The following is a 26,086-nucleotide window of genomic DNA, read 5'->3' as shown; positions in this document are numbered from 1 at the left end:
AGACAGAGGGGTCCAGGAAGGACAGAACGGTATCAAAATGGTCCAGGTGAACTTAAGGCTGGGGTGGAAGGTGTTAGTGAAGTGGATGAACTGTTCGAGCTCCTCGTGGGAGCACGAGACGGTGCTGATACAGTCATCAATATAACGGAGGAAGAGGTGGGGGGGGGGATAGGGCCAGTGTAGCTTTGGAAGAGGGATTGTTCCATGCATCCTACAAAAAGAGGCAGGCATAGCTTGGGCCCATGCAGGTACCCATGGCCAGCTGCTTTGTATGTAGGAAGTGGGAAGAATTGAAGGAGACGTTGTTAACCTTTGTTTGCTTTTTCTTTGCTTTTGCTGTCATTTGAAAAATATTACATTTGACTGTTTGAAGGCTTTCCAAACTGTGATGCTCCCGCATTGAACAATGATATGATATTAGGCCACACACAAATGTTAGAGAAAACAGTAGCCCTCCTTTAAACAGGGCTCTAACATGGTACAGGATTAAGTATAGGTCGTCTGTGCAGCTTGATTCTTGTATCTGCAGTTACAATTACAATTTGCTCGCTATTGATGTAAAATAGCAACAAATTTACCAATGTGAGCTTTTATTAGCATTGAAATGACACAGAGCAGCTTCTAAAGTCATCTGTGCTACCTTTTAGATTCCCTCACACTACATGTATACTTGAAACAATGTGTGGCTGGTAGCAATTGATGATGTGCTCAGCTGGACTTTAAATATAATAGCAGTGGCACAAATCCTGGAAGTTTCCAGCCATGGCAAGTACTTCTGCTACTCGTGAGTACACAAAGTGCACACATGGCACCATTTAGGCATGGTACATATGTGAGCAGTGCAAGAATGCCTCAGTTAACTCACTTGTGTTCATGGACAGACACCCTCAAATGAAACTTCCTGGAATTGATACTTAGCTGATTTTTGTTAAAATTCAGCCCTATATCCTTTTTATAACATGGCACCCAGAACTAGATGCAGTACCTACTACTTTTCAATTCAACCCATTAAAAATAATGTCTAATTCTAGGCTTGCCTTTCATAAAACAAAATGGCTGCGCTTACCTGTGTACAGTTTTTAGTGATTGCCATACTTGCACTTCAAGAGCTTTGTTCCTAAACCCCAACTAATAACAGCACTTTATAATTAATGACCTGTATTCTTCTTATAAAATGTATCACTTCATATTTAACTGTGCTGAACTTCATTTCCCAATTATATGCTCCTCTGTGAAGGATTTATCATGTAATTTGTTGTAGTCCCCTACCACACTTCTATTTGGTGTTTTCTGCAAATTCAGGAATTGTGCTTTTGAGAGGTGACACTCATATCAATACATACAGCTCTCTGTAGTTCATTATGTTCTTGATCATTTATTTTCCATTTTACATCTCATGGAAACAATCTAGACTCAGAACTTTGGAAATGTATTACATAACAGGTTTCTTGGAGTGCCAATTGTAGCTTCATGGTAACTATTTCTCATTTCAGAGAGAGGATTGTCAACGTCCACGAAAGTGCCCGAGCAATGCTCTAGTTGATATTTATTCTCCTACAATATCACTGGTATTATCACAAGGCACCAAATTTACATCTACAACTGTAGAAGTGACAACAATTCAAAAATAATAAGTTAGTCATAGAGTCCTGGTAGATCATGAAAGGAGGTTTTCAATGCCAGTTCCTTTACTGTTTCTCCTATTAAATTGTGCAGGAGTGACCTTGAATGAGTCCTCCTTTTATCTGTAAGGGGCCGCATTGTGCTGAAATTATTTAAAATCAGTTGTCCATTTTTCCCCAAAACGGGTAAAAATTAGAAGAGATTTGTAAGTTGCTAGTTGGCAGAAGAGTTCTGACGAAGAGTCGCTGGTCTCATAACATTAACTCTGTTTTCTCCCACAGAAAGAACCAACCCCAGGGTCTAACAATTCAACCAGTGGACTAAAGACTGACAGTCATTCTGCAAATAACACTGAGGCATCATTGAAGGAAGGAGAAGGAACTGATACCAACCCATTTAACTTTTAGATTTTGGACTAGTGATACAGAATTATGTTCTTCAGATGATTCCCTCTTGCTTCTTCCCCAATCATAATATTTGTGTTTGTCTTCATGTTGTATGCAGGTTGGAGTTTGAAAAAGGGCAATATTTAAATTACATAAATTAGAAATATTTTCCTTCTACCATTTGTCAAAATTATGCAGTTATAGATTAGTAATTCATCTGGTCTACTTTTTTTTCCTTTGCTTAAAAATGTCAGATTATAATAAATAGTTGCTTTGTTGTTAATGCAAAAACAAAACTTGTGTATTGAATAACTACTGGAAACTGACACATACATTGCAACATGTATTTAACTCTTAACTAATCACTGAAATGCAAACCTGCAGGATACCAAAGGTGAACTTCATTTCCATGAATACGGTGTTGCGGAAAAATTAATCAAGATGGTATAAATTGGCTTTATTTTATTCTTTCAATTGAATTGTAGGGTACAATATGACTTAACATGAAAAAAAGTGTTTCCAAATTATAGACTGGAGCTCTTTGTGGAAGAGATTTCTTTTGTACCTATCTACTGCATTTTACTAAACAGCATGCACGTGCCTCTGAAATACTTTGGACCTCCCAATTTCCAAAAATTCAAATAATATCTGATCTATCCCGGTATCATCCAAAATGGATCACCTCACACCTACTTATGTTGAAATCTATTTGCCAATTTCATGCACTTAACACTAAGCTCTCCAAGTTTACACGTCTAATACACTACTTTACTTGCCAATTCCAGAAAAATAGTTGGTATGTTATGACTCTCCATTTTGCTATCTAAGCTACTAAGAATTTTAAATTCATATCAGAGGTCCCAATACAGACCCTCATGGCACACCACTAACTTCTCTTTCTAATTACAGATCCATTAGCCACACTGTCTTTTATTACCTAACTAGTCTCCTCAGCAGCCGAACAATTGCCCTGAACTCCCAAGTCTTTAATTTTAGCTACTTGCATGTCAATTAGAATTACTGTATACCGATCATGTTAATCATATGCAACAAAATGGTGGCTGAAATTCACCTGTGTTCATGCATGTAGGAACCAACTGAAAAAAATTGTTGCTGGTTGGAGATGCACACCGAGTATGTTTCTCTCATGTAAAATCTTAAGGGATAAAGCTCTAGAGTTCTTTTCATCACCTGGATATCACTGAACGTGCAAAAAGGTTTTGCTTGCTGGCAGGTAGATATATGTGAATTAGCCAAATAACAATAACCAATATTCTCATTTTCCACCCTTGTTCAACAGATTATTAGAGAATTCAATTGTTCCAGAAAACTCACCTGCCAGCCATTATGAATCTTCTGATTAAAAATACCAAATTCATAGCGAATTCCATAGCCATACGCTGCCAAACCCAGTGTGGCCATTGAATCAAGAAAGCAGGCTAAATTCAAGAATAAAAATAAATTAAAAGAAGTGCTAGCATTCGCTTTCAATGGTAGGTCACATTAATATAAATGGAAAGGTAGAGTTTTCATTCAGTGGTACTGGTTTTGCCTTGCAATTTGCCTGAAATTGGTTGGCCCAATGCAAAAGATAGACGCATTTTACGTGTTACACCCAGTGCGAATTATTTAGACGATCATTTGAGATTGTTTAAAAAGAAATATAGAGTTGGAAGCTGTACCCACCCCAAAGAAAAACCGGCTGCAACATCCCAATCTGAATTAAAATCACTATCAAGAACTTCTGCCAATTGCACTACATGCACCTTCAAGTAGCCTTTTCTTTGAGGTGAAGGATGTGGATTAATTCTAAAGTATTAGTTTATGTTTGTGTGTCAAGAAGATCCTCGTAAAAATTAAAGCTTTAAATACCTGCCAGTCGACCAAGACCTCCATTGCCAAGTCCAGCATCTTCTTCAATTTCCTCCAGTTCTTCAATGTCCAAACCCAGCTACAGGGAGGAGAAAGGAAGAAAAAAAAAGTTTCACCAAATAAAAATTAAGCATTTAATTTTTGTTAGAAATTCTTCCTGTTCTGTTAATATGAAAGCAGAATACTGCAAATGTTGGAAATCTGAATTAAGACAACATCTGCTGACTTAAGAGATAGTAGCATCTGCAGATGCTGGAGAATCTGTGATAACAAGGTGTAGAACTGGATGAACACAGCAGGCCAAGCAACATCCTGCTCCGTGGATGCTGCTTGGCCTGCTGTGTTCATCCAGTTCTACGCCTTATCATCTGTTGACTGAAATAAGGTTAATGTTTTAGATCAAAAGATCTTCCATCAGAACCGTTCCAGCACTTCCAACGTTTCTTTTATGTACTCTCATGTTTATTATGAATTTCAATTGATGCAGGCTAAAATTACACCCATGCCCTTGCATCCCTCTGACAAAATTTATGAAAAGTAAAAGTAAAAGCAATTTTTTTATTGTAGCTCAAAAGATAATATTGTGCATGCAGATTTGGCAGTAAGTTTCAATAGGAACAGATATACACTTAAAAAGGAGAAATTTGCAGGGCAATGCAGAAAGAGCAGAGGATACAAGAATAACTGGATCACTATTTCAAAGGGCCAAACATTCACGTTTTGTAATGCAAGTACATATTGTAAGTGCAATCTTTTGAAATCTCTCTGTCCATTAGCTATATTGACTTACTTTAGCTATTGAAATGCACACAGATTTTCAATGTTCTAGAGGTTAAATACATTAATGTAACTTCCTAAGTAATAAACAAATGATGCATCAATAAAAATCCTCTTCAGGTTGAAGCAGTATGCTCAATGGCGCTAGAAAGCAGTGCTTACCAAGCCAACATTGAAGAACACCTAAGCATATTACTGCATGCACCAATGACGTTCAGAACAGAAGGCCAAATACCGTGTGGTGTGACTGCAGATTACTTTATGCTGCACCATTTATTTGCTACAAAATGGGATTTTCATAGCACTATGCAAGAAGTGAGCCAAAAATCAATTTTTGTGTTAGCAATGTTATGCAATTTAAAGTTGCAAAATAGTTTTATGAAGATTATTAGCAAAAACATATGCTTATAAGCAGAATAAAACAAAATTGCTCTGGCATTAACCTAACCCATGCTGCTGCAGAGTGGCTGGCCTTCCATCGACCAGCTTCCACCAATTCATGACTATCCTTGTATTTGGTGACCTCCATTGGCTCCTGGTCCAGTTTCTCCGAGATTTAAAAATTCTCATCTTTCACTGTATTGCTCCTTGTTACCACTGCATCCACCCTGAACCCTACAAAACACAAACTTCTCAAATGTTGGGTACTTGTGCACTTCCCACCTCATTCACTTCAACATTTCCAACTTCTACTGCCAAATTAAACTTCTTAATCTCTCTTCCTTGAAGAAGTTTCTCAAAACATACGTTTTTGATCAAATATTTCGTTACCCATCCTAAGAACTCCTCCTTTTGCTCAGTGTCAATTTTTGACTGGTTTGCACTACTACATACTGCCCTGGGACATTTCATTTTGTTAAAGGGAAAACTGTTTAGGCAGTTTGTTGTTATTTAATGCAGAAAGCATCTCAGCTACTTTATAGAAGAAAAAAAAAGGTTCTCATAGAATCAGAGCATCCCCAGAGTGTGGAAACAGCCCATTCAGTCCAACAAGTCCACACCGACCCTCTGAGGAGCATCCCACCCAGACCTATCCCTTTACCCTATCTCTGTAACCCTGAATTTCCCATGGCTAATACACCAAACCTACGCCATCCTGAACACTTTTAGCATGGCCAATCCACCTAACTTGCACACCTTTAGACAGTGGCAGAAAACCAGAGCACCCAGTGGAAACCCAAGCAGGCACAGGGAAACCATACAAACTCCACACAGTCACCTAAGGTTAGAATCGAACCTGGATCCTTGGTGCTGTGATGCAGCAGCGCTCATCACTAAGCCACTGTGCTGCCCTAAATTATATCCCCTACAGTAAAAAGGGAGACTACTTAGCCCACAGACACACCAAAGATCACCCCACCTAGACGCCTACTCTAACCCTGTGACCCAACATTTGCCATGGCTAACCCACCTAGCCTGCACTTCCCTGCACACCACAGACAATTTAGCACTGCCAATTCACCTAACCTGCACATTTCTGGATGGGAGGAAACCAAAGCATCCAAAGGAAACCTACATAGACATGTAAACTCCCTATAGACAGAGAGTCACCCAAGGCTGGGATTGAACCCAGGTCCCTTGCACTGACAGAAAGCAGTGCTAACCACCAACCACAATGCAGAAAAGTTAAAACTGATGACCAAAAGTGATGGGAACTAACAATGAAGGAAGTGTCAGGGTGGAACTTCCAAAGAGTCAGGCTAAGATGGCTGAAAGCTTTCTTGTTAAAGATAATTCAGAGGGAGGGGGAAGATACACAGGAGACAAACAGCCACAGGGTCAAGTCAGAGGGCTGGATCATATCTCACAGGAATGCATGATGAAGCTAAGGAAAATGATTCAGAGTATTCAATTCAATAATACTAGGAACATACATCACACGGATGCTAAGAGATTCACACCAATTAGAGTTTGTCTTGATTGAAAGCAAGGATACGTTGCAGAAATTACGTCAGAACATCTAAATTTGAGACTGAGACAATATTGCAGCCATGAAATTAAACAATCATTTCTCATTACGGTATTTGAAACTGAGCTCAAAAGTTGAATGCAAGGAATCAGACATCAAGATACGGAAATAAGTTTGTTTGCTGAGGCTGGAAGGTTCATTTTCAGATGTTTCATCACCATTCTAGGTAACATCATCAGTGAGCCTCCAGTGAAGCGCTGGTGTTACGTCCCGCTTTCTATTTAACTGTTTAGATTTCCTTGGGTTGGTGAGTCATTTCCTGTTCTTTTTCTCAGAGGGTGGTAGATGGGCTCCAAATCAATGCGTTTGTTGATGGAGTTCCGGTTGGAATGCCATGCTTCTAGGAATTCTTGTGCTTGTCTCTATTTGGCTTGTTCTAGGATGGATGTGTTGTCCCAATCAAAGTGGTCTCCTTCCTCATCTGTATGTAAGAATACTAGTGAGAGTGGGTCATGTCTTTTTGTGGCTAGCTGATGTTCATGTATCCTGGTGGCTAGCTTTCAGCCTGTTTGTCCAATGTAGTGATGTCACAGTTCTTGCAAGGTATTTTGTAAATGATGTTTGTTTTGCTTGTTGTCTGTATATAAACACAGTCCGCCGATTTCTCAGCAACAAACCCAAACAAACAGACAAAACGTGCCCAGAAATCATAACCACTCTCCCATACAAAGACATCTTGGAAATGACTGCCAGACTACTCAGACTTCTTGGCATCATGGTAGCCCACCAACACACAAACAGCAGCTAATAAACTTAAAAGACCCTATACAGACAACAAGCAAAATGAACATCATTTACAAAAAAATACCTTGCAAGAACTGTGACAATCACTACAGTGGACAAACAGGCAGAAAGCTAGCCACCAGAATACACGAACATCAACTGGCCACAAAAAGACATGACCCACTACCACTAGCATCCTTACATACAGATGAGGAAGGACACCACTTTGATTAGGACAACACATCCATCCTAGGACAAGCCAAACAGAGACACGCACGAGAATTCCTAGAAGCATGGCATTCTAACCGGAACTCCATCAACAAACACATTGATTTGGAGCCCATCTACCACCCTCTGAGAAAAAGAACAGGAAGTGACATCAACACAGGAAATGACATCACCAACCCAAGGAAACCTAAACACAAATAGAAAGTGGGACATAACACCAGCGCTTCACCGGAGGCTCACTGATGATGTTACCTAGAATGGTGACGAAACATCTGAAAACGAACCTTCCAGCCTCAGCAAACAAACTTACATCCAGAACCTCAACCTCAGCTACAAATCTTCTCAAAACTCGCTAAAAGAGAAAATAAGATCACAACTAGGTCATGAATAAAGGATGGACAGTAAAAACCTCATTTTTAAACAAAGTACGATTGATTAAACTAAGGACTTCATCCATCGATACTTGCCTATGCAAACCAATGGGGTCCAAAACAGAATAGGTTTATTTTAATATGAAAAGGGGATCTTGTTCCTGGAACAGAATTAAACCCAAAAGACAGTACGATAATGGAACATCATGATGAATGTGTTTGTTACATAATCCTAAAAGGTAGCTAGAACACAGCACAACCTAAGCAACAAAAAACTCTGAATGTTACACCTTGGTCAAAAAGTTCAATGCATTGAACTGACTATGAACTAGGTAACAATACTGCAAACCAACCAACTGCACCTGCTGTTGTTAAGCACCATACCTGATATATTGCCTCATCACTGGCATTCTCCAATCCCAAGTTCACCATAGTGTTCTGCAAGGTTCGGCCCATGTAAAACTCCAGAGACAGGTAATAGATACGCTGCAAAACAAAGGAGGGAGAAACAGTTTATTATAATAGTCAAGGAAGATGGTGATGGAAGAGTTACATTGATAGATATTGCACCTGTCACGACCTCAGGGTGCCCTGAAGCCCAATTCAAAATTCCAAATGATAATTCTTTTGTTCTTTCAGAAGATGTGGGCCTCAAAAGGCATGGCCAACATTTGTTGCCAACTGTCAACTGTCCTTGACCAGACTGGCTTCCGAGGCTACTTCAGACAGTAGTCAAGAGTCATCATAGTGCTTTTGGTCTGGGGTCACATGTAGACTGGACGGGCAAGGATGACAGATTTCCTGCCCTAAAATGACATTAGTGAACCAGATAGGATTTTACAACAATCAATAGCAGTTGACATGGTCATCATTATCGAGCCTAGCTTTACATTCTAGATTTATTACTTGAATTTAAATTCCACCAGCTGGCATGGTAGGATTTGTGCTCAGAGTCAAAGCCCTCCTGGACAATTAATCTAGGTAACGTTATCAATACGCAACTGTCTCAGAAGTGGCTGCTCCCACAGCATCAGATGCAGTAAAAAAAAATGCCATGAAAACAAAGTTGCTGGAAAAGCTCAGCAGGTCTGGCAGCATCTGTGAAGAAAAAAAACAGAATTAATGTTTTGGGTCTGATGACCCTTACTCAGAACTAATGGCTGCTTTACTGGAAGCAAGAGAACGGCATTCATAATCTAGAAAATATAGGCTGAATTTTCATTGCAGGGCTTTGTCTCAAAACGTGGCTGAATTCCAGGAATGGAGCCAGGAAGTGATCCTGATACAGTTGTGAAGGAGATCTGACCAATTAAGAGTGCTTCTCCAGATGCTCCACCCAATGAAAGATGGCAGGTCTACTCCACAATCTGGATGCCAATTCGGAGCAGTTAAGATTCTGGGCAACTAGTAATCCCACCTGGAAATGTGGATGCAATCACTGTATATCGGAAGCTAGTGAAAACACTGGAAGATGGAAATAGTCTCTGAAGACTTGTAAATAATACAAAATATACAATTGGCCAGAGTTGTCAGGCCAACACAGCAACAGGAGTACTCTGCTGCAGAATGCTAGGAAAGTGCAGCTTTCCTATATCAGCAATGCAGATATACTTCTGACTGTTGGCATGTCGCCATAATGTTGTCACCATTGCTCAATGGGGATCCGTCTACCCTCAAATCAATTGAGGGGACCACCTGGCTGTTCTGATACACTTTTCTCAGCTGCTTTACTGGGTATTATATTTTTTATGCAACGAAAAAACATCACTAATCATTTCAAGTAAACTGCTAAAGGATCAATTAATCAATCAATTGCTCAAGTGTCAACCAGCTTGACGTTCTTACACATTTTCAGTTAGTCATGCAATTGTCACTCAAAAACTGTCACCCTTGATTTCATCCTTCATGATCCTCCCTCATCTATTCTGCAATCCTTCCAATTATCCTCTCATACACATGCCATATTTATGGAAAGATGCAAATGAGTTGGAGGTGGCTCAGAGGAGATTTACTAGTTTGATACTAAAAACAAAGAAATATTAGAAATCACAGCAGATCAGGCAGCATCCACGGACAGCCAGCAAGCTAATGTTGAGTCTAGAGACCCTTCATCACTTATTTTCAGTACAGATTCCAGCATCTGGAATAATTTGCTTCTTTAACTAGACCAATACCTGGAATGAGTGAACATTTCTGGAAAAAAAAAGGTCTAGACCCGAAATGTCAGCTTTCCTTCTCCTCTGAAGCTGCTTGGCCTGCTGTGTTCATCTAGCTCTATACCTTGTTATCTCAGGTTCTCCAGCATCTGCAGTTCCTACTATCCCTGGAACGAGCGAGTTGCCTTAGGATGATAGGCTAGACATGCGAGGTTTCCGAAAGGGACAGGTGACTTGATTTAAATGCAGAAGATACCGAACAGTCTATACAAGGTGGATATGGAAAAAAAAATCTCTTCCAGAACTGAGGGTCCAAGTTAGGGGTTACCTTTTTGGACAGCGATGAGAAGGACCCTCTTCAAGGGTTGAGACTTTGGAACATTCTGCTTAAAAATAACAGAAGTGGGGTAAGTGGACATTTTTAAAGCAGTGGTAAATTTATTCTGTTACCCAAGAATTGTCTAAGGTTATCAGGAGTAGATGACACATGGCATTCAAACAAAAACATGAACATATCTGCCATGGTCTAATTAAATGATAAAGCAGGCTCGAGATTCCATATGGTCTACTTCTGCTCCAATTTCATATGTTCGTAGGCTTGTGATTCAGAAATACAATTCAAAACAGGTCATAAGATAGCACCGAAGAGAATCAAAAAGGCCAACGAATTGTTAGACTCCACATTAAGTGAACCAGATGGGATTTTACCACAATCAAGTAATAGCTGTTGTTATGGTCATCATTCCTGAACCTAGCTTTATATCAATGGAATTTTGGCCTCTACATCTCGAAGAATAGAATACAAGTTAAACGTAACATGGTGCTTTGCTAAGCCCTAGCTAGACCACCACACCTGAAATACTGGAATTCTGGAAGGAAATGTACGTCTTGGAGCAAGCGTAGTTTTACCAGAATAATATCCAGGCTCTAAGGATTAAATTACAAAAGAATAATTCTGTTAACAATGGTTGCATTACCTTTAAGTTAGAAGGTTAGGGTGCAATGTGATCGAGGTTTTCAAGATATTAATAAAACAAAGTAGTGATGGGGAAAAGAATTTTTTCCTTCATCTACCCAGTTTGGGAATTCTACAACTCAGGAGCAGAGGCCAGAAAAAAAAAAGCAAGAGGCCTAAGAAAAGAAGTTAAAAGAATATCTTTATAATTGCAGAGGGCATACTCCTAAGAATGGCAATATGGAAACATACATTTTGGGCTGCTGGTTAGTGATTACAAAAGATTACCTGGTTATTATTTCAATGCCACTTATATTTGACAAACACTACACTTCAAAAGTCATTGTCTGTAAAATGCTTCATGAAAGCATTATAAAGTGCTACATTTGTGAAAGAACTATAGAAATGCAAAAATTTACTTTTTTTAAAAAGTCAATTACCAACATCATTTTTCGAACATTAAGTAAATCTTTCTTAAATCACTGGTCAAAATGCAAAACGCAAAACTAAAAAGTGAAACTGAAACATGCACATAGTCTCTGTTTGAAATACACAGTCTCTGACAGGAGTGACACAGCCAGTACTAGAAATTTCAGCTGGTGTTTTAATATCCTGAATTACACCACCTACATACTCAACTACTGCTAAGTTTAAAATTTACTGTAAGAGCCCAATGCTATCACTCTCAACCAAGCCAGACGTTTGCAGGTTCAAGCCCTCACTCAGAGTCATATACCACAAGAGTGTTCAGTTCAGCTTTGCCATGCTGACCACGTTTCCTAAACCAAACTAGCCCTATTTGCCTACATTTAGCCCATATTCTATTATGTACCTTTCTAAATGTCTCAAGTGTAGTAGCTGCACCTGCGTCTACCATTTCCTCTAGCAGTTCATTCCATATACGTGCCATCCTCTGTGTGAAGAAGGTGCCCCTTGGGTCCTTTTCGAATCTCTCCCCTCTCAACTCATTATTATCCCTTTTAGTTTTCAGCTACCGTACCCTAGGGAGAAGACCTCTGCTATTCACCTTATCAATGCCCCTCATGATATTTTAATCTCTATAAAAAGGTCACCACCCCCCCAGCCTCCAGCACTAAAAAGGTAAAAAAAGTCCCAGCCTCTCCCCAAAACACAAACCCTCCAATCCCTATAACATACTTGTAGATCTTTTCTGCACCCTTTCTAATTTAATAACGTCCTTTCTGAAGCGGAGGATTACAAAGTCCTCCAAAAGTAGTTGTACCAATGTCCTGTACAGCTGCAACATGATGCCCCAGCTCCAATAATCAATGCTCTGAGCAACGAAGGCAAGTGTGCCAAACGTAGTCTTCACTATCCCATTTACCTGTGACAACTTTCAAGGAACTAATATGTGAACCCTTATGCCTCTGTTAGGCAATACACCTTGGGGCCCTCCAAATAACTGTGCAAATCCTGCTCTTGTTTGTCTTACCAAAATGCAACACCTCACATTTATCCAAATTGAATTCCATCTGCCACTCACTGGCCCACTGGATCAGCTGATCAAGATCCCATTGTAGTCTTAAATAACCTTCTTCACCGTACCATCAATTTTGGCATCATCCGCAGACTCACTAATCATGTTTCATATAACCCCAACCAAACCATTTACATAAATAACAAACAACAGTAGGCCCAGTGCCAAACTCTGCTGAACACCACTGGTCACAGTCCTCCAATCTGAAAAACAACCTTCCACCACCATCCTGTCTCCCACTGTAAAGCCAATTTTGTAGCCAACTAGCTAGCTCTCCCTGTGATATAAAACTTTACTAACCAGTCTACCATGTGGAACCTTATCAAAAGGTCTTGCTAAAGTTCAGTGAAACATCAGGGCTTTGCCCTCATCTATCATCTTGGTCAAATCGTCAAAAAACTCAAAATTTGAGAGACACGATTTCCCCCACACAAAGCCATGCTGACTACCCTTGCCTCTCCAAATGTACATAAATCCTGTCTGTCAGAGTCCCCTCCAACAACTTACCCACTACTGACACCAGATTCATTGCAAGGAAAAGCCTAGGTGCTCCTGACCAGACTTCTCAAATAAACAAGTCTCGTCATCTTTACCCATGGTTGTAGATGAAACAAATCTCTCTGCTGGGAACCACACAATTTTTTTCTCCAGCTTCCCACAATGTCTTGGGATATACTTGATCAGGTTCTGGAGACCTGTCTACCTTTATGCTTTTTAAGGCTCCCAGCACTTTCTCAACTGTAATACGGACTGGTTTCAAGACACACTTCCCCACCAACCCCCACTACTGCGTTTACGAGCCCAGGTTGACACTCCAGCGCATTACTGACAAAGTACAAAATGTCACGCACATCTGAATTAGCAGGAATAGGTCATTCAGCTCCATCATTTAATGTTATCATGGTTGATCTGACTGTAACCTCAAATCCACATTCTCACCTAATAACCTTTTATAGCCTTACTTAACAAGAATCTATTTAGCTCTATCTTAAAAATATTCAAGAACTCTGAAACTTTCTTCCTGAAAGAAAGGGACAGAAGCAAAAACTCTTAATCCTTTGACCAAAAAAAATGCATTTCGTCTGTGTTTTAAAACAGTGACCTTTGATTTTTAAAGTCAACCCTAGTTCTTGATTCTCCCATAAGAGGAAACATCATTTCCATATATACCCTATTAAGACCCCTAAGCATTTTATAATTTACAAAAATTTTCTAATTATTCCAGCAAATATAAGCTAAGCTATCCAGACATCCCTCAAAAGAGGACTGCCCATTCCAGGTATTTGTCTAGAAAATCTTTTATCTGAAGTGTCTCCAACACGTGTATAGATTATTTTGATAACTATTACACATTTCTGCAACAGGTGGGACTGGAACTAGGGCCACCTGGAACACTACCACTGCACCACAAGGGCCCTATTCCAACACATTTATATATTTCCTTCAGTAAGGTAACCAATACTGTTCACAATACTCCAGATGTGGTCTGATCCGTGCTCTATATAACTGAAACTTAACAATCCTACTTTTGTTTTTAATTCTGTTCACGACAAATGATAACATTCTATTAGCTTTCCTAATCACTAGCTGTACCTGAAATCTAATCTTTTGCAAATCATGCACAAGGATACCCAGATCTTTCTCCATTTCAGAGCTCCAAAATTTTGGACCATTTAAATAATATGCCTCTTATTTTCACTGCCAAATGGACAATTTCACATTATCTTACATTATATTTAACTTGCCACATCTCTGTCCACTCACTTAGTTTACGTATATTGCACTGTAACTTCTTTATTTCCTCTTCACAACTGACTTCCCTATCTTTTGGAGTTTACCGTCCTTCGACTGAAACCCCGCTCACTTTCAAGTGTAGATGGTCGTCTAATTGAGGTATTTAACACAATCAAAACAAGTTAACACAGGAGATAAAGAGAAATTATGTTCTCTGGTATAGAGTTCGGAGCAAGAAAGCATAACCTTAAAAATTAGAATTTGGTTAGATGTCAGGAAACCATGGCTCACAAAAAGGGCAGTGAAAATGTGGAAAACCTAAAAGAAAGGACCAACTGAAAATTTCAAGTCAGTGATTGTTAATTAGATAGATATTACAGGGTTACAGAATTAAAGCAATTTTTTGGAGTTGAGATACCAATTTGCCATTATGTAATTGAATGCTGGCAGAGAAATAACCGTCTAAATGGCTACATTCTGCTATTTCTTGTGCCAATTTTCACTGGGGTATTCACTCCAATCTTGCTGCCTTCTTTCAAATTCAAATGAAAAGACTCAACGAAAAAAGCCCGAATTTGATTTTTTAAATTAAATGGTCAAACTATGCCACATTGTATCCTAGAAGACACTTGCAAGCTCAATAACATTACATACCATAACATTATAACGTGCTGAAATAACTCCATGGAGGCCAACATCCCTTCACCAAGTTACCCCTTATTTACGGGTGCGCCACACACAGGCACTGACCAGCTAGCTCAGAACCAGTCCCAATAGTGAGTGGAATCTGAGACTGTTGTTTTAAACAGCCAGCCTAGACTTCCCGTTTGGCCTAGGTTAACAGCCCCAATCAGAGATCTCATTCAACAAGATCCACCTGGCTAACATTGTTCCAATCACCAGACATGCAAAAAGGTAAATATAGAACATAGAACATTACAGCACAGTACAGGCCCTTCGGCCCTCGATGTTGTGCCAACCTGTCATACCGATCTCAAGCCCATCTAACCTACACTATTCCATGTACGTCCATATGCTTATCCAATGAAGCCTTAAATGTACCCAAAGTTGGCGAATCTACTACCGTTGCAGGCAAACCGTTCCATTCCCTTACTACGCTGAGTAAACCCACAACCTCAGTAAAGCAGAAGAATGTACTGAATGCAAAACCGACAAAAATACAAGCCTAGTTCTCCAAATTCCTAAATTAAGTAACAGGCTAATGGCACTACTCAGTTCGTCCCAAACACCTATTTTCTCAACTTGTGAAAATTACAATGAATCTGATTTGCAGAAACAGAATTTCAGAATTAAACAGCAGAGAAGGAATGGTTCGTTGTGCCTGGTTCTCCAAATGGTCACCCAGTGACATTCTGTTCCTCACTCCTGCACTTTCTTTCCAAATAGCAATGAAATTCTCTGTTGAATGCCTCAACAGAAACAGCCTTGCATCTGCTCATAAAATAAAGTGAATCATTTGAATGTGGTGACCTTCTCAATTATAGCATTCTTGCCCTAAAAAACCAAGGAGGTCATGAGTTCAAAGTTTCACTCCACAGACATGAGTAGACAATCCAGTACTGAGGAGCTGCTACCTTTCAGCTCAGACGTTACACAGACACTAAGGTGGATGTAAAAAATTCCAATGCATTATGTGAACAGAAGCATTTTTTCATGGATACTAAAGAACATTTAGCACTGATGAATATCTACTGCAAGCCCACAGATAACTTCATTATGCTGTACTTCTCTAACATGTTTAGGGTAGAAGCTAAAGAAGCTATCCCCTGCAGACAAACACCGCACATACACAAGATCTGCTCGGGCACGGAGGAATGCAAACACCTAAAGATGTTGAAAGATGCCTTCATAAGAACAAGATATGATGCCCAACTCATCACTCACCAGATCCAACTTGCCACAGCAAAAAGACCGCAACGATTTCAGAAAATTGACCCAGGACATGACCGAGAGTATCCTTTGTTATTCAGTACTTCCCCAGAGAGGAGAAACTATGCTATGTTCTTTGTAGCCTTCAACGTGTCATCAATGACGATGACTATCTCATCAAGATAACCCTCATGCCTCCACTTCTTACCTTCAACCACCAAACCTTAAACAGGCCATGATTCACAACAAACCATCCAGGCTTCAGAACAACATCATCTCTAATGCTACACAACCCTACCATACGCAACCTCTGCATGACATGCCAGATCATTGACACAGATACTACCATCACATGTGGGAACACCACCAACCACATATATGGCAGATACTCATGACCTGGCCAATATTGTCTACCTCATGCGTTGCAGTCAAGGATACCCCAAGGCATGGTATATTGGTGAGACCATGCAGATGCTAAGACAACAGACAAATGGACACTGTGCAACAATTGCCAGAGAGGCATGTTTCCCTCCCAGTCGGAGAACACCTCAGCGGTCGAGGACATTCAGCCTCCAATCTTTGGATAATGTCCTCCAAGGTGGCCTTTGAGAGACACAAACAATGTAGAATGGCCCAGCAGAAATTGATAGCATAGTTGCGTACCCACGAAGACGGCCCCAATCGTGATCTTGGGTTCATGGGTCACACTACCTATGACTCCCAAAATACTGTTCTGTATTTGTAAAAGCTTCCCTATGGTCCTGTTTTGACACCATTACCTTGATAACTTGTTATGATCTCTCTACCCTAATTAGCTGTACAGTTTTGGATTAATTGTTGCTTTGTTTAGCTCCTCAGCATGTGACTTATAGCAACAGGTTATTAGAGTCATTTAATAGTTGGAACTGTAGATGCTGGAGAATCTGAGATAACAAGTCGTAGAGCTGGATGAACACGGCAAGCCAAGCAGCATCAGAGGAGCAGGAAGGCTGACGCTTCTTCTGAAGAAGGGTCTTGGCCCGAACCGTCAGCCTTCCTGCTCCTCTGATGCTGCTTGGCCTGCTGTGTTCATCCAACTCTATACCTTAGTTACCTCAGGTTATTACAAAGGTATAGAGTTGGATGAACACAGCAGGCCAAACAGCATCAGAGGAGCAGGAAGGCTGCCGGTTTGGGCCAAGACCCTTCTTCAGAAGAAGTGTCAGCCTTCCTGCTCCTCTGATGCTGCTTGGCTTGCCGTGTTCATCCAGCTCTACGACTTGTTATCTCAGGTTATTACAGTCATTTGTTTTGTCTCCACCACCACCACCTTATTTTTAAGTTTTGTAACGATCTCTCTGCCTGATTCAATTGATTATAGGTCATTCCTTCACTTGTTATTCAGCTGTTGACACTTCACTCAATGTCTGACACACTTGATCACTTGCAGAAACTTATCATGTGGCCTGTCAATGCTCCACTTACACCATTTGTACGGTCTTTTGAACTCTCTGATCATAAAGTCTGTGCCTGGATGCTCTTTCCACTTCCCCTGAAGGGACAGCGCTCCGAAAGTTTGTAATTTCAAGTAAACCTGTTGGACTTTTGACCTTGTCCACCCTAGTCCAACACCAGCACCTCCACATCAATATGTGAGATCATGTTGCGTGCAAAGTGGGCGCTGCTTCCTTTAACGTAATAAATATACTTAATCAACTGTGAAGCAATTTAGAATGTCCCAAGGTCAGGAAAAGTGTAATGCAAATGCAAGGCTTTCTTTCCAGAAATTTTCTCTATCATACATCCGAAGTACAGCTGGAGCAACATACCAAAAGGGCAGCAAGTAAATCAGCATAGACCATGCCAAATAAAGTGGGCACCTATCCCTCTGTGGAATGAATGAACCAGCTCGGTCCCTGTCACCTCAAATCCAGCTTAACTTCTCTAAATGTCTTATCACTAACAACTGAGTTAAAGTTGGGGTTCCAAATTTCAGTACTGCACATACAGTATATTCCTAAAGTAGGACATTTGCAATTGTAACTGAAGCTTTAAAAAGTGATCCTTAAAACAGAAGTTGAATAGTATTTCTGAGAAAGTGTCTTCAGTCACTTGGTTAACTTGGTGCATTAAACGGTTTCAACTGAATGAGAAAATAAATTCCAGTTCTTATAGCTTGCAAAACTGAAACGAAGTGCCTGCAGTTGGAGGCTGCAACTTTCAAAATGTTTACATGAAGACACTGGTCAATTGGTGCACAGGTGGAGTTTATCTAACAGTGCATACACACTTTACATCAATCCAGGCAAACATTCAGAGACAGAAGACTTTCCTAATGAGTTCAAGGATTAGAAACATGCAAGTATGGCAGATTACTGAAATAACAATATGTGCCTGAACACTAACTTCTGCACACAAGCATTTCTAGTCTGCAACCTACCTCAAGTTAAATCTCATGCGTGGTTAGTTTTGAGGCCAGAACATTTAGATTAAGACCTTTTAAGGAATAGATTCTTATTATTCCACTTCATAATGATTCAGCAATTGTTGCAATAATGTAGTGTCAGTTTTGGCACAGCGGTCACACTCTGTCAGTAAGTTGCGGATTCAAGCCTCACACTAGATATTTTTAAAATATTTAACCTATCTCCCAGCACAGTACTGAGAAGTGTTAGAGATGTTATTTATATTAAAGTTGACATCAAACAAAACAATCTGTTTACCTCCTCGGGTGAACACAGTTGTTCCAACAGTGCTATTTAAAGGGGCAGGGAATTCTTCTCATGTTTGGCCATTATCTATCATCAGATTACATGGTCATCTCTTCAGTGTCATTTACAGAACCTTAACGTGGGAAAATTAGCTGTTGTTTCCTACATCTGAGATGATACCTCAAAAATAAATTAGTTATGAAACACTTGAAGTCACAAAATGTGTTATACAAATTTTTATTGGGTATAAAATAAAAATGATGCCAAAGTTGTAAATAGTATCAGAAATGCCACAAAGGATGGTGGTATTTAAATTAGATACATTACCAAGATCAGATGGGATATATATGCATTTTAAGAACTTTGCTCCATCTGTGCCCTGACAATAAAAGTCTATTCCAGTTAATAGTTGGGCAGTTGGTCTCTTGCTTTGCACATCTCAGCGCTATCTCCTTCCTTCACAATATTAGATGAGGGGTAGAGAACGGCAAAAATTACACCTTCATTCAAAAAAAAAATGCTCAAATATAAACCCAGCAGCCAGATAAGTAAATTTAATGGTTTGGAAAGCCTTCAAGAATGTTAATCTGGGAGAAAATTAACAATTATAGAGTCATGCAACGCAGAAACAGACCCTTCACTCCAACCAGTCCATGCCGAACATAATCCCAAACTAGTCCCACCTGCCTGCTTCTGGCCTGTATACCTCTAAATCTTTCCTGTTCATGTGCCTATCCAAATGTCTTTTAAACGTCGTAATTATACCCACATCCACCACTTCCTCAGCAAGTTCATTCCACATACAAACACCCTCTGTAAAAAATTTGCCTCATGTCTTTTTTATGTCTCCTTTCGCCTTAAAAATGTGCCCCTTAGTCTTGAAATCCCCATCCTAGTGAAAAGACAACTACCATTAACTCTATCTATACCTCTGATTACATTATCAACTTCTATTAGGTCACCTCTAAACAGGGAAAAACAAACAAGCCACACTCGTATTACTAGCAAATGTGTTGATGAGGGTGCTGCTGTTATTGGTGATGTGATAGTGATAATGGGAACTGCAGATGCTGGAGAATCCAAGATAATGAAATGGGAGGCTGGATGAACACAGCAGGCCCAGCAGCATCTCAGGAGACAAAAGCTGATGTTTCGGGCCTAGACCGTTCATCAGAGAGGGGGATGGGGTGAGGGTTCTGGAATAAATAGGGAGAGAGGGGGAGGCGGACCGAAGATGGAGAGAAAAGAAGATAGGTGGAGAGGAGAGTATAGGTGGGGAGATAGGGAGGGGATAGGTCAGTCCAGGGAAGACTGGCAGGTCAAAGAGGTGGGATGAGGTTGGTAGGTAGGAGATGGAGGTGCGGCTTGGGGTGGGAGGAAGGGATGGGTGAGAGGAAGAACAGGTTAGGGAGGCAGAGACAGGTTGAACTGGTTTTGGGCTGCAGTGGGTGGAGGGGAAGAGCTGGGCTGGTTGTGTGGTGAAGTGGGGGAGGGGACGAACTGGGCTGGTTTTGGGATGCAGTGGGAGAAGGGGAGATTTTGAAGCTGGTGAAGTCCACATTGATACCATTGGGCTGCAGTGTTCCCAAGCAGAATAGGAGTTGCTGTTCCTGCAACCTTCGGGTGGCATCATTGTGGCACTGCAGGAGGCCCATGATGGATGTGTCATCTAAAGAATGGGAGGGGGAGTGGAAATGGTTTGCGACTGGGAGGTGCAGTTGTTTATTGCGAACCGACAGAGGTGTTCTGCAAAGCAGTCCCCAAGCCTCCGCTTGGTTTCCCCAATGTAGAAGAAGCCACACCGGGTACAATGGATACAGTATACCACATTGGCAGATGTGCAGGTGAACCTCTGCTTAATGTGGAAAGTCATCTTGGGGCCTGGGATAGGGGTGAGGGAGGAGGTGTGGGGGCAAGTGTAGCATTTCCTGCGGTTGCAGGGGAAGGTGCCGGGTGTGGTGGGGTTGGAGGGCAGTGTGCAGTGAACAAGGGAGTCACGGAGAGAGTGGTCTCTCCGGAAAGCAGACAGGGGTGGGGATGGAAAAATGTCTTGGGCGGTGGGGTCGGATTGTAGGTGGCGGAAGTGTCGGAGGATGATGCGTTGTATCCGGAGGTTGGTGGGGTGGTGTGTGAGAACGAGGGGGATCCTCTTTGGGCGGTTGTGGCGGGGGCAGGGTGTGAGGGATGTGTTGCGGGAAATGCGGGAGACACGGTCAAGGGCGTTCTCGACCACCGTGGGGGGAAGTTGCGGTCCTTGAAGAACTTGGACATCTGGGATGTGCAGGAGTGGAATACCTCATCGTGGGAGCAGATGCGGTGGAGGAATTGGGAATAGGGGATGGAATTTTTGCAGGAGGGTGGGTGGGAGGAGGTGTATTCTAGGTAGCTGTGGGAGTCGGTGGGCTTGAAATGGACATCAGTTACAAGCTGGTTGCCTGAGATGGAGACTGAGAGGTCCAGGAAGGTGAGAGATGTGCTGAAGATGGCCCAGGTGAACTGAAGGTTGTGGTGGAAGGTGTTGGTGAAGTGGATGAACTGTTCGAGCTCCTCTGGGGAGCAAGAGGCAGCGTCAATACAGTCATCAATGTACCGGAGGAAGAGGTGGGGTTTGGGGCCTGTGTAGGTGCGGAAGAGGGATTGTTCCACGTAACCTACAAAGAGGCAGGCATAGCTGGGGCCCATGCGGGTGCCCATGGCCACCCCCTTAGTCTGTAGGAAGTCGGAGGAATCGAAAGAGAAGTTGTTGAGGGTGAGGAAGAGTTCGGCTAGGCCGATGAGGGTGTCGGTGGAGGGGGACTGGTCGGGCCTGCGGGACTGGAAGAAGTGGAGGGCCTTGAGTCCATCTGCATGCCGAATGCAGGTGTATAGGGACTGGACGTCCATGGTGAAAATGAGGTGTTGGAGGCCAGGGAATTGGAAGTCCTGGAGGAGGTGGAGGGCGTGGGTGGTGTCACGGACGTAGGTAGGGAGTTCCTGGACCAAAGGTTATTGCCTGGTATGCAAATATCCACCCAAAAGAGGCTGAACACTGACTCTCCAACACTTCATTCTCCTTTGCCCTGGACCACAACTCCAATAAACATCAATCCATTATTTACATGACAGTCACTACCCTCATAACCCGCTAAAATCTTTCCTCTATATCCTCCAACCTCTCAGAACCAAATCCTGAACAGCCATTTCACGCTCCTTCAGAAGATTCACCTATTCTAGCAGGCTTGTCACGCCAACCTGCTCCTGCCTAATTAAACTGACTGCTTCCTAACTTGACTGTATATTTTCTCTTGTTCAGTATTTTCCCTAAGCCCATGATTTTAAAGATAACTTCTGCTATTTTGAATTTCTAGCTTCCAGCTTCCAGGCTTTAATAGCCTCATCAAGGATGTTCAATAAATAAAATAAAATGTTCATGGATGTAGGCATTGCCAGGTAGACCACCTTTTATGGCTCATCCCTATTTCACTTTATTACCTCTTCTGGTAAAATCTCAACCAAGGATAACTTGGTCAGTGTTGTGTGCTTGCACATCCAAGTAGTTATGCGATAAGGCAAATTGAAGCCCATGGATTAAATGGTACAGTTGTAACATGGATAAAGTTTGTTTAGTAATGGGAAAGCAAAAAGCTTTCATTCCTGATAACAAAGTGTGAAGCCAGATGAACACAGCAGGCCAAGCAGCATCTCAGGAGCACAAATGTGACATTTCGGGCCTAGACCCTCCATCAGAGAGGGGGATGGGGAGAGTGGTTCTGGAATAAATAGGGAGAGAGAGGAGGAGGCGGACCGAAGATGGAGAGAAAAGAAGACAGGAGGTAGGGAGGGGATAGGTCAGTCCAGGGAAGACGGAGAGGTCAAGGAGGGGGATGAGGTAGGAAATGGAGATGCAGCTTGAGGTGGGAGGAAGGGATGGGTGAGGGGAAGAACAGGTTAGGCAAACGGAGACAGGCTGGGCTGGTTTTGGGATGCAGTGCAGGGGGGTGGCTGGGATGAGCTGGGCTGGTTTAGTGATGCAGTGGGGGGAGGGGAAGAACTGGGCTGGTTTTGGGATGCAGTGGGGAGAGGGGAGATTTTGAAGCTTGTGAAGTCCACATTGATACCATTGGGCTGCAGGGTTCCCAAGCGGAATATGAGTTGCTGTTCTTGCAACCTTCAGGTGGCATCATTGTGGCACTGCAGGAGGCCCATGATGGACATGTCGTCTGAGGAATGGGAGGGGGAGTTAAAATGGTTCGCGACTGGGAGGTGCAGTTGTTTATTCCTGTCTGGAGAAGGTCTACAGTGAAATTCTCCAATGCTAGGGCTGCTGCTTTTCCTAATGTATGTTAATGATCTAGGCTTTGGTGTACAGGACACATTTGGAAAACGTGCGACAGGCTAAAAACTCGTGAATGATGAGGATAGCTGTTGACTTTAAGAGTATTAAATCGTCATTGTCCTACTGGACAATGAGTCTGCTCTCTTGCTAGAGTGGTGGTTTAACCCGATCATTACCACACCAAGCGAGGGGAGAGGTTAAGAAGAGCCTTTCATGTTAACTTCAGTTGGTACCGGAATTGAACCTATGCTATTGGCATCGCTTGCATTTCAAACCAGCTTTCCGGCCAACTAAGATAATGGACCCCAAAGGCTAGTGGAACGGGAAATAAAATTGCTGATGAAAAAAATGCAAAGAATTGTGAAATGATATCTTTCCTTCCAAAATGTGCGGAAAGACATGCATTAAAATGATGCAACTTTAAAAGGATAGCAGTATGCACACAACTCTTCGAAAGAAGCAGGACAGGTTGGGAAAGCAGTTGTTAAGAGATATTTGGACATTAACACAATGTGCAAAAGGAAACAACTTACATGAACATTAACAAAATGCAGTTTTAACTTCAACTGACATTGTCTCAAAAATTATTTGGAGAAACTGGAACTCTTTCAAAGAGCATTGAGAGGTGATTTGATAGAAGTGTTGAATATCAGGGGAATCCAGAAAGGATAGATAAAAAGAAAACAAAGTCCACTAGCAGCAAGGTTAAAGAGCAGAGAACACAGATATAAAGGAGAATAACAAAATACTTAAGGATGGCAGAGAAAAAAAAATTACTGAACAAGTGATTAGGATCTAGAGTACACTGGCCAATAGCATGAAGACACTCAACTGTGGCTTTGAAAAAGACTGCAAGGGAGTGGGGCTAGCTGATTTACTCTTGCAAACAACCAGCGAAAGGCACGAGGCCCGAATGTCCTCTTTCTAATTAACCATTCCATGATCCTAAATAGAGTGGTGAAGTAGAATTTTCTTTAAGATATACGTATATCGTGTGTTAAAGATGCATTGTGTAAAACTAGACTAAAACTACACCCAGAAAATTCAGGCCAAACTTATGTTTGTCCTGATACGACGAACGCCAAACTACGAAACCCATTAAGGAATGCATTAAACTGAATGATAACATGAAGATTTGCTTACACAATAAGGAAGTTGATACCTTCCTGTTTTTTTTTTAAAAACTGCATTTCACAACTGTTGGAATTGCATAAACCGCTTCGAAATGAAAAACCTTGAATTTAAAATTATAAACCACTGAACACGTTGATCGATATTTAAGGTGGAATATGAAAATCGAATACTTGGAAGGAGTCTTTCAGAAAAGATTTCAACCGCTTTAAAACTGATACCATGAACCTCAGGATTTTTTTCGCACAACCACCACGTAAAATTGCAAAAGAGGAATAAATTTCTAATGCAACGTCGTGCAGCATTATCAGTCAACGGTTGATAAAACGGAACAAATAACGATACTCGGCCAGGAGAGGACGTGACTAGGCTGAATTGTCGGATTGCAGTCCACAAATAACCCACCTTGGGATCTTTCTCATAATAATACTGCTGGGTGCGGATCCACCGCCCAACCAAGTGGTCGCGGATGGTGTGAGCCAGAGCGAAGTAGTAATCTCGAGGCGTAGCGACATTTCTGTCTTTGACCAGTGTGAAATGCAAATGCCTGTTGAAGCTCTTTTTCAACTCCACCACATCCCCGAGCTCGGCGATCCCCCTCACACTTATTTGTTTCCTCCTTTCGAAGTCTGTCAATGGAGTGGCCATAGTCTCCCTTTGGTGGGAGGAAGTTCTGGGACCGCAGTAAAAAGAAAAACAGACCAAACAGCATAACAGCTCAGTTTGCACTGAGCCTAGTCGCTGATTGCGTCTGGTCCTTCCTCCTATAAAGACGTGCTCAGCACGTAGCGCTTTCAGAACAGGAAGAGGGAGGGAGAGACGCTGAACACGGGAAACAATTATGTGGGACGACACATCCAAGTACACTGCACCGAGCAGGTCTGGGATACGAATAAATGAGCAAACAGCTAAATTACAGCTCAATAGTCGACAACGCTCATTCCGCACTTAAAAATACTGCTGCAACAGATTTAATGGTAGATTGAACTCCGAACTAAACATCACATATCTATGTTAATACAGGTATGAGATAGTCTATAGTCTTTGCAAGGACTGCAACTTTCCCCCGCAGTGGTCGAGAACGCCCTCGACCGTGTCTCCTGCATTTCCCGCAACTCATCCCTCACACCCCGTTCCCGCAATAACCGCCAAAAGAGAATCCCCCTCGACCTCACGTACCACCCCACCAACCTCCCAGTCCAGTGCATCATCCTCCAACACTTCTGCCATCTGCAATCCGATCCCACTACCAAAGACATTTTTCGCTCCTCACCCTTATCTGCTTTCCTGGAGGAACCACTCTCTCTGTGACTCCCTTATCTGCTCCATATGCCCCACCACAACCAGCACTTGTCCCTGCAACCACAGCAAGTTCTACACCTGCCCTGCTCACCCCCATCCCAGGCCCTAAGAAGAACTTCCACATCAAGTAGATGTTCACCTGCACGTCTGCTAATGTGGTATACTGCATCTGCTGTTCCATTGTGGCCTCCTCTACATCGGGGAAACCAAGTGGAGGTTTGGGGACCACTTTGTGGAACACCCTACGCTCGGTTCGCAACAAACAACTACACCTCCCAGTCGCAAACCATTTCAACTCCCCCTCCCACTGCTCGGATGACATGTCCATCCTGGGCCTCCTGCATTGCCACAATGATGCACCCGAAGGCTGCAGGAACAGCATCTCATATTTCGCTTGGGAACCCTGCAGCTCAATGATATCAATGTGGATTTCACCATCTTCAAAATCTCCCCTCCCCCTACCACA

The 26,086-nt window shown here is 41.9% G+C and overlaps 1 protein-coding gene across 1 annotated transcript in view; it reads right to left on the bottom strand.

Annotated features, from left to right (window-relative positions):
* Positions 1-25,103, bottom strand: part of LOC125455149 (glycogen phosphorylase, brain form) — a 100,189-nt gene extending 75,086 nt beyond the window's left edge. The window contains exons 1-4 of the mRNA XM_048536824.2: positions 24,724-25,103; positions 8,334-8,435; positions 3,882-3,960; positions 3,345-3,448 (exon numbers count right to left, since the gene is read on the bottom strand). Coding sequence (XP_048392781.1) covers positions 3,345-3,448; positions 3,882-3,960; positions 8,334-8,435; positions 24,724-24,966 — 528 coding nt within the window. The 5' untranslated portion in view covers positions 24,967-25,103. The remainder of the gene's footprint in view (positions 1-3,344; positions 3,449-3,881; positions 3,961-8,333; positions 8,436-24,723) is intronic.
* Between the last annotated feature and the right edge of the window lie 983 nt (positions 25,104-26,086).

This window comes from Stegostoma tigrinum, chromosome 9, assembly GCF_030684315.1.
Source record: "Stegostoma tigrinum isolate sSteTig4 chromosome 9, sSteTig4.hap1, whole genome shotgun sequence".
Classification (NCBI taxonomy): Eukaryota; Metazoa; Chordata; class Chondrichthyes; order Orectolobiformes; family Stegostomatidae; genus Stegostoma; species Stegostoma tigrinum.
The sequence above is the reverse complement of the archived record's forward strand: the minus strand, read 5'-3'. Positions and strand labels throughout refer to the sequence as shown.